Source organism: Nyctereutes procyonoides, unplaced genomic scaffold (assembly GCF_905146905.1).
Source record: "Nyctereutes procyonoides isolate TBG_1078 unplaced genomic scaffold, NYPRO_anot_genome, whole genome shotgun sequence".
NCBI classification, from domain to species: domain Eukaryota; kingdom Metazoa; phylum Chordata; class Mammalia; order Carnivora; family Canidae; genus Nyctereutes; species Nyctereutes procyonoides.
Window position 1 is genome coordinate 43816 of NW_026574995.1, and position 12821 is coordinate 56636.

Here is a 12821-nt window from a genome sequence, read left to right on the forward strand (position 1 = left end):
TTAATGAACCCAGAACTCATTTCAGTCTGGTATATTTTTCTAGGCATCGCACCATATAAGTCTGTCCATTAACAGCCAAGGGTTTCCAAAGAATACCTTTCATCTCTTCCTCATGCTGCTTTTGCATAACTCACTGTTACTAGAATCCCATCCCTGGAAATTGCTGGAACGACTTTTGCCAATATTGCCAAAAACTTCCCATTGTAAAATCGAATGATTTATGGTATTTATATAATTAATTTCTGAGGAGTATTTGGTAGTAGAGTTGACTTTTTCATTTTCTTCCCATTAAAGTGCTTTCTTCTCTTGGCTTCTTTGTTTTCTTCATATTTTTTGAATTGTCTATCTTAGCATCCTTTTGGGAGATATATCCTCCACCATGCTCTCTGTTTTTGTGTTTCCCATGGTTTCATCTGAAGCCCATTGCCTTCTCAAAAAGTATACTGAGTGACAAAGGTGCGGATTCTGCTACCTTTTCTGTCACCTAGTATTACCGTCAGCTGATCCTGTGGTCTCCTCAGGAAGGAAAAGCTTGGGAATCAGGTTTCTGAGAAGACCCATGGCTGTAACAAAGAATTCTAGATTGATGACTCACAATGCCTGACTCAAACACAGACTTGCTCCTGTGCTTCTTAGCATGTTGCCCAACAGTTCTATGATTGCTCCTGTTTACTGGCCAGTGGCACCTCAAATTAAACGTCTTTAAGACTAAACATCATAATTTCTCTGTCCTAAATTAACGGTTTCATTCTATCCCCCCTAGTGAATGTTACTTCAGTTTCATCTAATTTTGTGAGCTAAAAATTGGGAGTCATTTTTATATTATTCTAGCCCTCCTCATTCCTACTATTCACTAAATCCTGTCAATTTCTAAATGCCTCTTCAATGAATTCTGTTCGCTCCATACTCAGACTCTATCTTAGCTGTGTTAGCTTTGTTTTTTTTTTAATTTTTTTATGATAGGCACACAGTGAGAGAGAGAGGCAGAGACATAGGCAGAGGGAGAAGCAGGCTCCATGCACTGGGAGCCTGACGTGGGATTCGATCCCGGGTCCCCAGGATCGCGCCCTAGGCCAAAGGCAGGCACCAAACCGCTGGGCCACCCAGGGATCCCATGTGTTAGCTTTGTTTTGCATAAATATCAACTGTTATTATTTCAGTAGGCTTATCATGAATGCTTTTGTCTCTCACTTAGCTTCTCTTTATTCTTAAAGATCTAATTGTTCACACTCTCGTGTGAAATCTTCAAATTGTTGTTTATTACATTTAAGGTAGAATTTAAACAATCTTGGGTACAAACAAACAAACAAATATGTATTTGTCTTGTTCTGTCCTTCCCATGTCTTTCCTTCCAGGCAGCCCCTTTTTGGACCATACCCTAACGCATGCTTTTTGAATTTTCTGTGTCTCTGCGCTATAGTCCCTTAATGCTTCCTTTCTGGCTTTAGGAATCACTGTAGATGTAATTTTGCAAAAGCATTTTGATGGTCCCCAGCAATCGACTCCCAACCACACCTACTGAATTCTTTTGTGCTGCCCTTCTCACACCTTGTTTTTATCTGATAGTATATCACTGATGATGCAGTATCCTCAGTATATTTTAATAGTTTGATAACTTTCTGTTTGTTTGTGAAAATGTGAGACCTTTGAGGACAGGACCTGTATCTTTTCCTGAGTGTCTAGCATCTCGTATAGTGCCTCTAAAATATAGCTAATACAAAATAAAAGGCTGATCAATGAATTAACTCTAGTGGCTTCCAAAGTCCAATGAGTTCTATAAAAATACTTTACAAATTTGTAAGGTGAGTGTGATTTTAAAGGTGGGGGAGACTGGTCATTCATGGACCTAGAGCTCTGTTTTTAACTACTGTCCACCATAAATTTATAAATGACACAAACCTTCTCTAATCTCACGTTAGATAGCATGTATTTATATCAGAATGATGTGAACAATTTGCTGATGATTAATGAGTTCGGTGGGAAAAAAATGTGCCTTGCGATGTCAGGATAATATAATTTCTTTGTCTGGACAGGTAGTCAAGTTCCCCACAGAAGTAGCTAGGGGGATATTTATTCTTAGTCTTTTCAGACTCGAATGGCTTATTCAAGTTAACTCCTGAATCTGCTTTCTGCCAATGGTCACAAGTCATAAAAACTGTTCCACAAAACTCCTTCAGTTTGCAATATTGACTTTCCTGTCCACTAACTTTATTCTGTTTCTTGATTGATCTTAGTTGCCCTTTGGATTCAGTACAGTTTTCTTGCTACAAACTTGGACAATAAATATTGTGGTTCTAAATCCCAGTTACATAGCCTGAGGCTTCTTTTGGTGTAACCCTTCCTTGGTTAATCTAGGCCAGTGTTTCCCACTATGGCTGTATACTATAAATATCTGGAGTTTAAAAAACACAGATTAGCAGTTTCCAGGCCAGACCAACTAGAGAAATCCCTGGATATAGAGTTCAAGCGTGGGCATTTTTTAAAAAGTCAAACATGAGTATTATTGACAGAGACCCAGTGGCCTAACACAGTGACACTTTTGTATTTTAAAGGCAGAAAAAAAAGCCACAATCCTCTGTTCTTTGGAATAGGGAGCTGAGAAGAGTCTGTAACTCAGTACGGAAGTATAGTTTTCGATCAAGGCGATGTTTTACTAAAAATATTCACAGATAAGTAGGGAAAAGGAAGTTTTAGAATGGTACCATAAATAATTCACAAAAATTACAAGATCTTTGATTCAATTTAAGTGTGTTCCTAGAAAAACCAAGTTGATAAAATCTCATCTAAAACTTTTGATGTGGAAACAAACATATAATGATACATGAACTTTTATTTTTTTCTCCTGATTCCACTGAGTAGAGGATATGTCTAAGATTTTTAGTTTCCAGAGGTTCAATTCATTTTTCTTTCCATTCACACGTCAAGTTTCCTCTAATTGAAATTCAATCTAGTAGTAGTAGTAGTAGTAGTAGTAGTAGTAGTAGTAGTAGCAAACTGTAAAAAGCTATTAGGAACATAAACTCATTGGTTTCCATTAATGGCATTAGTACAATAAAAGTTTGTCTCCAGCATTTTTGTTTCTGGAGAGCTCTAAAAGCTGAAAAGCTTAATCTCTGAACACATTGTTTTTATTTGCAGGACAAAAATGAAATAGGTTTACTTTGTTTTTTTTTAAAGATTCTATTTATTTATTCATTTAGAGAGAGCGAGAGAGAGGCAGAGACACAGGCAGAGGGAGAAGCAGGCCCCATGCAGGAATCCCGATGCGGGACTCGATCCCATGTCTCAAGGATCACGCCCTGGGCTGCAGGCGGCACTAAACCGCTGCACCACCGGGGCTGCCCAATAGGTTTACTTTGAAATTAGAAATTGCTAATCCTATTTCCTAGAGTTGTTAACAGTGAGTCACTGTTTACAATTGGATTATCCACTGAACCAAGGGCCACATACCATGTGTGATGGAAATTGAAAAAGCCTGTATGACTAGCTGCCATTGATTTGATGTTACTGCTCAATGGTAAATGTGGCATCTCTTTAACACTATACTCTATAGCTCTAGTAAAGTGCACTTTCACGATTAGAAGCACATGAAAGTAAGTCCTTGGTGAGGAGAAAATTTTAAATACAATTATAATATTAAGGAGACTGACTTAACTTTTGGCTGCCCCAAAATAATAATCATTTTTTCAGGAAAGCATTTTATAAAAATATGCAGGTGTTATCAAAGTCATCATGTCTTTCTGGGAGATAACTTTTTTTTTTCATGTTGTTTCCATTACTGGATAACATGTGAAACATGACTCATCTCCTGGTCCTCATGTTAGGATGGAGAGGTTATCTTCAGTCTTTTTATGTAACAGTATATTACTCAGGGTACTGCAGAGAAGTGGAGGGTGTGTGTGTGTGTGTGTGTGTGTGTGTGTGTGTGTGTGTAAGTAATGGCATCAGTACAATAAAATTCTTTCCAACATTTTAGTTTGTATATTTTCATCAGTATCTATCTATATCTCTCACTATTTATCCATGTATCAGGAGATTTATTATAAGGAAGTGAGGAATGGCTCATACAATTGCAGAAGCTGGCAAGTCCCAAGATCTGTAGGGTAACACAGAAAGTAGAGACCCGGAGAGCTGATGGTATAGTTCGAGTCCAAAGGCCTGCAGAGTCAAGATCTAGGAAGAGTCGATATTTTAGTTCAGGTCTGAAGGCAGGAAAAAAGCTATCTTCAAAATTTTTCCTTACCTATCATTTGTAATTGAGTTCTCTCTCTGTCTACAAACACACATTTGAAATACAACCTTTTTTACTACTTTGTTTTACTTAAATATTGGCAATAATAGAGCATTCATATGGTGTGTGTGTGTGTGTGTGTGTGTGTGTGTGTGTGTGTGTGTATAAAATTTGGGATGGGGTGGGATCCACTGCAACCTTTAATTCCAAGCACAGCCCGCCCTTCCCAGCATTATCATACACATAGTAGAAAGGGATGCCAGTGTCTGGGCAAGAACAAAACTGAGACCCAGATATTCCTGTATTTGTAAATAAATAAATAAATAAATAAATAAATAAATAAATAAATAAATAAGAAATGTGTATATATATGAAATGTATATATATATGAAATGTCAAATTATATTCACATATATATTTGTAGAGAATGAAACAATGACAGTGTGATTTAGGTTGGGCAGAGAGATAGGTGAGGAAAACAAGGGGGATGTGCTCCAATAAATTGCCATTCTTTAAAGACTATGTTGGACGGACGCATGTATATGAGTGGGGCTTGGTAGCCAAGATGCTGAGAAATGTCCTTGTAACCGTTTCTCTTAATCTCCTCCAAAGAAGTGTGAAGGTTTGGGTTCTGCCCAGGACCTGAGTTGGTTCTAGAATGTAGAGTTCAAGTTGACTTGGCCTTGAGTCTGACGGTCGTCTGGGGTTTTGTATAGACGACATCTCCAACTTAAACCAAGGCTCCTGAGGAAGTCAGTACTGGAGCAAGAGACTTCCATTCTTGAGGGTGGCAAGTAAAGGAGGGTAAACTAGAGATCAGGGCAGCCTCCCTGCTAGAGATCTCCTTGAGCTGGAGCCTCCTTCTGCTGGAGTCAGAAGAGTAGAAGCCCAGGTGTAGGGCAAGCTATAAAAGTGGAGATGAGGATAAGAGCTTGGCACACAGGGTCTTGGAGTTTCTTTGCCTGCCTGGCTGCTTCTCACACTCACCAATCAGGGCCAAGGGTTCTACTCACCTAATGGTCAACAAACCTGACAGGACTGACCACTAGGAGCCATGTTCATTTTTTTCTTAATTGCTCCTCTTCTTGTGGGTGTGGGCAAAACCATAACTTTGTGCCCAGACTGGGTTTGCCTTGTGCATTGAGTGCCAGGGATGAGAAAGAGCACCCCTACCCCCTCATTATGGGGGAGAAAGTCCATGTCTCACAACCCCAGGGCTGCAAAGTTCTTGGCTGCCTCTCCACTTGAGGAATGGAGCCAAATCCAGCTCTGTCCCACCTCCCTGCTCCCCCGAGAGATGATCACTCCCTGCTCACTATAGGAAAAGGAAGCCTTGGGATCAGTGATCCCAGCTCCAGAGCCCTGAAGCAGTGAGGATGAGCACCAGTCATGGAGAGTGATGGTGGGGACAAGCAGAAAAGATAATACTTTATCTTGAGTTTGTTCTGCTTTAACAGAGCCAGTTTGTTAAATTATTCAGGAGATATGGAAAATACCTCTGATAAATCCTCACTTGAGTGACACATCTCAAACCTCATCTCATCCACATCTGGAGGAAACTCGGTTTACCTTTAATTGGTTGCTACCAGCATTTCATAATGACAGATCTACAGGCCTGGCCTTCCAATCTCACTCCCCACGGGCTGAAGTCTGTGGACTGTAGCCAGCTCAGCGTGGTCTTGCCTCAGTCAGGGAGAGAACACTTAGGTGACCTAGAATGCAGGGAGGTTTCAAAGGGTGTCTGATCCAGTAGGGACTGAGTTTTCCTCATGTAGGCGATGACTCTTTCATCTCTTTCTTGAAGATTATCTTTCCTACGTTAGAAAGTCTCCTTACCGAGTTCCTTTTTCTGACTCTTCCTGGGAGTTTTCATCTCTTTTCTGGATTTATCCTCTTCTTCTGCCTTTTTCTGTGCTCCTTCTGCTTCTGTCATTCTGTCTCTGCAATGACCCGTGACAGAGGGCATGACCAATAATCAGTTTCAATCTTGGTGGGTGGGTCGAAGTCAGGGACTAGGTTATGGGGAACTTGGATGACTTGATGATAAGATCCTCAATGAAAGGCTTGCTCTGAGAGCTGCCTTCCATGGATTCTCTCTGCTTGTGGATGCATGGCTATTTGTCCATGTTAGAATCTGAGTAGGATGATGGTGGAAATGGGTCAGGGTGTTCTGGGAGGTCCCAGTGATTCTTGAGGTGAAGCATGGGAGATGGTTCCAGAGGTCCAGCTCTCTGCCCACACCTCTGGGGATGTTGGGAAGATGCAGATTTGGGTGACAGCGAGATCTTGGCTTCTGAGTACTGAGTAGTACTTCTGAGTAGTAATTCCCTATGTTCCAGGAGGGAATTAGGGATAGTGACGCTTGTAGATCATGATGAGGTCAGGCTATCCCATGTCCAGGATAGTTTGTCCTTGGGGGTGGCAGCCAAGTCCTCGTAGCCCAACACCTTGATGTCCGTGGCATTTGTGTGCAATTTTTCTAACTGACATTAGAATAAATACACAACTAATAAAATAGTTGTAAAAGTTCATCTGTGCATTATATAAAATAAGCCAGGTTACCACCAGTGGTTTGTGATGAAGTTTGTGAAAGTTATTGTTGAAGGACTATAATACCAAACATAACTTGAAAAGTTTAAAGTAACTGTTTTTTTTAAATATAAATGTTTAATTTTATGTAAATGCCTAAAAGTAGGCTCTATGTGGCATTTTGGTAAATTAGATGTAAGAACAATGGGCAACAAATTTGATTGCATGATAATTAACTTTGTTATATAGATAATTTAGGCCTACATATATGACATGGATGTATTCATAGTTAATATCATATATAATATACATGATGCTAATGTATTATGTGAGCTAGAAAACATTTACCAAAATTAAACATTTTAACAGATGATATATAAATAATGAATTGAAAGAAACATGTAAACAATTTTCTCTACAACTCAGTAGTCTTGAACTACTCAGGATTGGGTCAAATCTGAATCAACATCAAAATTTGACTGTTTCAATGAACTGATGATTTTCTATTTTTGAAGGCTCTGCATTTTTTTGTCTTGATCTCTTGAGGTGCAGTGGTTTATTTTATTATCTCCCCTCCACAATTTCTAATTATTTGAATACTTTTATTTTAGTTGTGCCATGGTGGTTGCAGAACAAAACAATAGATTAGGAAATCAGGAGAACAACTGCTGCAGAGCCAATACACGCAGATTTAGCTGTACTAATTAGTGGTTTTCAAGAATGTTAAACATAGATGTATTTTCCTGGGAAAGCTTCAGCTACAAACAGAACAAAACATAGGTAGCTGAATTGGCAAAGAGGGACTTTGTAGACTGCCGACTCAGGGTTGCATCACTTCACAGTTGTTTACTATGAACTTAAGGGCAAACAGGACTCCTTCAGTTTTTGCTTATAAAAGCAAAGGGAAAACCTTCTATTTTAAGTAGGATGTGGCTTGTAGAAGCATCTTATTAAAATGACATTCTCCCTGTGGGCATATGTCTTAAGAACCAGTTCACCCAGCCTAAAATCAATTACTTCTGCCTATGGCAAGGAAAGTCAGAGTTAAACATAATTCTCAGAGGTAGTTAGCATTCCATTGAAGGTGATGCTTCCATCCAAGAGAGGAGTTGCCCAATTTAATCAATTCTCTGCGTGTTAAAACTTAGATAATAAACAACTTAAATTATAAACAGTGCAATTATTAGGTATAACAATTAAGACACTGTGTTTTAACTAGATAATTCACAGGGTAATCAATGGTTAGCCAGAGAGTTCTAGTTGCTTAATACTTATTTGAACTCTTACTCAGAAATGAATACAGAACATTTTTGCCTATTAACTCATTCCCATGAGTGTAGACTTGCCCTCCTCTCTTGTTTTGCACATTGCAATCAGAGCTTTCTTTCCAAAGGAAAATTTTAGGTTGCTCTTTGCTTAAAATAGCCATTTTACTCTTCTGTGCTCTTTTGGTAGAATTCAAACACATTTACCGGCTTAGTGGGTGCCTCATAATCACCCTATTTGCTTCTTTAACCTCATTTTTTTTATCTCTATACCTCCCTCCTTTCTTTGACTTAAATTCTATGCTCTGGTCATTCCGGATTTTTTTTTAATTTCTCCAGACATGATATAATCTTTCATTTCTGGACATTAATATAAGCTTTTGCCTCTACCAGAGACTTTCTTCTTCTGCTTTTTGCCTAATTTATTTCATCATTTAGATTTCAGCATAGATACTAATTCCACTGGACATCTTTCCCTAACTGGCTGAGATGGAATTGATATTCTTTCTGCACAGTCCCATTGTGTTCTGTTTTACACCTCTCCTTGGTCTCTCCATGCTGAACTTGCTGGTTTATTTAATCCTGTGCCTCTTCTTCACCCTGTTGTATTCATATAGGCTGAGCATTAAACAGGTAGTAGTTGCTCAAAAAATGTTTATTGAATGATTACATGATAAACTTCTAGTTAATGTAAAGGTGTTTCTCAATCTCTTATGGTTAATAAAGAAATGATTCTCAACACATCCCAGAAATTTGATCCACTTCCATTAGAAGCTAGAGCTTATGTTGTAGTGATTTTAACAGCAAATGGGAGGCATAGGGAGATCTCCATTATATAGAGTGTGTGTGCATGTGTGTATAGGCGGGTGTATTTAGTTTGATGTGTTCCCAGGTAACTCATATCTTCCTCTACAGAGATACAGGTTCAGAACTAGATCCAGTAATTTAGGCACAGAAGTTTCAAGTCTTCCTAAATTAGCTACAATTTAAATATGACTTAAAAATCTTTACACCTAAAACTTGGGGAGGGAAAAAGAAATACTTTATCATTTGGATGTTACAAAGAGAGAGAGAGAGAGAGAGAGAGAGAGAGAGAGAGAGAAATGGCTAAGCAATTACCTGTGCCTCCATTTTCCCAGTCTAGTTGTAATAGTTCCATTTCTCACTTGGGGATCCTTTTACTTTCCATCAATGAGATCTGAGGGTACTATTGTCAATGGCTTCTTCAAGATCAGGGCTTAGCTGACCTGGCCCCCTGTTTAAGACGTATATGGAGGTGCTCATTGGGTTCTAGGGTTTACCCAAGTAGCATAAATTTTAAACTACAGATAGAAATCTATCTATAAGAAACTACTGTCTCTTTTTCTCGTTAGAGTTGAGTTGTGTATTCATACTAAAAAATGAAAATGAAATAATACATGGATATTAGAAAGTTAGGTATTTAGAAATTTAGAAAAAGCAAATAGTGGCTTTTGGAATCATCACCCTTTAGGGATAAATTAGAAGGGAGTCCCAGAAGCCTCAGAATTCTCTCATATCAGTAAAGAATTCGCAGCTACTGTCTTAATCCTGGATAGGAGTTATGGAAGCATTGGGAAAGTATAAGGGGAAAATGGTTTTACTGAGCTATTTTTAAATTTTTGCACCCTATATCTCAGAGAAATAAGGCTTTTATAGAGAAGAATTTACTATTTGAGAACTAATCACTGAGGAAAATAATCAATTGGTCAATTAATAGTATGGAGATAGGAGGCTCACCTCTTAGAAAAGGAAATTTGACTCCTATAGCACATAACATATAGTTGTTGATATAATCAACCAGATTTACATCTTAAATGTAAAAGATGTTTTGTAGTGGTAATATAGGTAAATTGTATAACTACTGACATTAGTAAGTCCTTTAAAAACAATACCAGAAGCCAAAGTCATCATAAACCTCTCTATTAAAATTCACTACAAAAATTAAAAAATAGATGTTTTTCTCTCATATATAAGTGTCATACATACATATATATTACAGATATATGTAATATATCTACGGTATATATATGACAGATTGAGGAAATATTTGGAAAATAAATACCTAACAAAGAATTTTCTTAATTTATCATGAAATATCACAAATAAATAAAAAATAAAAATGAAAATATGTTAGAGATAAACAGGCACTTCCTACATGCAAAAGATAACCAACAACAGCAAAAATGAAAATGTTGAAAATCAGTAGCAAAGTAAAAAGATGCATTATAGGGGTGCCTGCATGGTTTAGTCGGTTAAGCGACAGACTCTTGGTTTCGGCTTAGGTCATGATCTCATGATGGTGAGATCAAGCCCTGCCTTGGGCTCCATGCTGAGCGTGTGGAGTTTGCTTCAGATTCTCTCTCCTTCCCCCACTGCCCCTCTCCCACTTGCTTGCATGCTCTCTCTCTCTTTCTCACTCTCTAGTCTTTTTTATTTTATTTTATTTTTTAGATAGTCTTTTAAAGAAAAAATACATTATGAAAATGTGTAATTTACATCCTTTTTGACAAAGGACAAATGTTTGGTAATACTGTATGTTGTCAGAGGTATGGGCAGAAATGTACTCTTATATACAGCTTGTGGGGTAGGCATCGATACCCTTAAAAACATTCAATTCTATTGGCACCCAGCATTCATTTAAAGATATAAGTAAATCAATGATAAAAATGCATGTACAAAGATATTAGTGTACATCCAAAAAGTTCAGTCTCGAGACGAGCACAGATGCTGGCTGCCTGCAGAGCTGCCCAGAGACAGCGGAGCCTCCCCGCCATCGCAGCTTTTCCTCCTTACTTCTTGGACTGTCCATGAGTGGGGAGATCCAGAGGAGGTGAGGTGGTGGCTGAATTCCTGAGAATGCAACTGCAGAAAAACAGGATTAACATCCAGAGAACTGCTACCATGAGAATTGGTGTTAAGAATGGAGAGCTCGCTGCCAGAGGGATCACTCTGGGGCTGTCCTTCAGAAGAGCCATCTCAGGAGTCCCACGCTCTCCTGCAGGACCTGTCTGCCTTCATAGACTCTAAAGAACAAGACTCTGTGACCTTCAAAGATGTAGCTGTAGACTTAACCCAGGAAGAGTGGACCCTGATGGATAGGTCCCAGAGAAAGCTGTACATTGATGTAATGCTGGAGAATATCACTCATCTGGTCTCCGTAGGCTGTCAGTTCTTCCAGTCAGATATGATTGCCCAGTGGGAGCAAGGAGGGGAGCTGTGGAAGGAAGAGAGAGGACTGGCCCAAGGCTGGGTCCAGTTATTTCAGGCTTGGAAAACAGCTATCAAAAACAAGAAATAATATCTATGGAAGACATCTGCAGGGAGGATGCATCTAACTACAAGACAATAATACAGAAATGTCACTCAGGAGAAGACCCCTTTGCACATATTGGGTATGATGGAGTTTTCACTCACCCCTACACATTGACTCAGCATGTTTTAACTCACACTGGACAGAGACCCTATAAATGGAGTGAATGTGGAAACCCTTTCAGTCATAGAAATGACCTATATAGACACCAGAAACCTTATATGGAAGGCAAACTTTATAAATGTAAGGAATGTGAGAAATATTTTCATAATAGAAGAAAGCTTTGCATACACCAGAGAATTCACACGGGAGAGAAACCCTATAAATGTGATGAATGTGGAAAACACTTCAGTCGAAACTCCCACCTTCGTTCCCATAAAATAACTCACACGGGAGAGAATCCATTTGTCTGTAATCAGTGTGGGAGTCATTTCAGGTATTTTTCATCTTTAACTAGACATAAGCATATTCATTCTGGAGAGAAGCCTTATGAATCTCATCTGTGTGGAAAAGCCTTTGTTCAAAGCTCTTATCTTAAACAACACGAGAGAACTCACACTGGAGAGAAACCATATAAATGTCTCCTATGTGGAAAAGCCTTTGTTACAAGCTCCAATCTTAGAGAACATGAGAGAACCCACACTGGAGAGAAACCATATAAATGTCATCTATGTGGAAAAGCCTTTGTTACAAGCTCTTGTTTTCGAGAACATGAGAGAACTCACACTGGAGAGAAACCATATAAATGTCATCTATGTGGAAAAGCCTTTGTTACAAGCTCTTGTCTTAGAAAACATGAGAGAACCCACACTGGAGAGAAACCATATAAATGTCCTCTATGTGGAAAGCCTTTGTTACAAGTTCTAACCTTAGAGAACATGAGAGAACTCATACTGGAGAGAACCCATATAAATGTCCTCTATGTGGAAAGCCTTTGTTAAGCTAACTTAGAGAACTGAGAGAACTCATGCTGGAGAGAACCCATATAAATGTCCTCTATGTGGAAAAGCCTTTGTTACAAGCTCTTGCCTTTGAAGACATGAAAGAACTCAACTCTAAATGCAGTAAATGAACACAGAAGAGCCTTCAGCCACAGCTCAAACCAATCCCAGAACTCCTAAATGGGGGAAATTCTATGGCCAAATTCATTATGGAAGTGCTTTCATTTCTAATTTATCATTACAGAACATGAGTGAACTTCATTTGGAGGAACCTTATATTTATAATAAAGGAGGAAGAGACATTAGATGATCTCCGGATGTAGGATGCAGAAGAATATTCACTATGAATAATCTAACCTCCCTAAAATGGGAAATTACACAATTACAGATGGTGGTCACTCTAGTAGAATAGCAAAAATTAATGCTGGAGAGCTTATTCATTGTAATATGCATGGAAAAAATCTTTATTAGTAGAAAAACTTGTAGGCATGTGAAGTTTCACACTCTGTAGAATAGAGAATGAA

The 12821-nt window shown here is 38.6% G+C and overlaps 1 protein-coding gene across 1 annotated transcript; it reads left to right on the top strand.

Moving 5' to 3' along the window:
• Positions 1–11349: 11349 nt before the first annotated feature.
• LOC129513160 (zinc finger protein 239-like) lies at positions 11350–12302 on the top strand. The gene is given in 2 exon segments (XM_055330940.1): positions 11350–12202; positions 12205–12302. Coding segments are annotated over 2 exon segments (951 nt in total).
• The last annotated feature ends 519 nt before the right edge of the window (positions 12303–12821 follow it).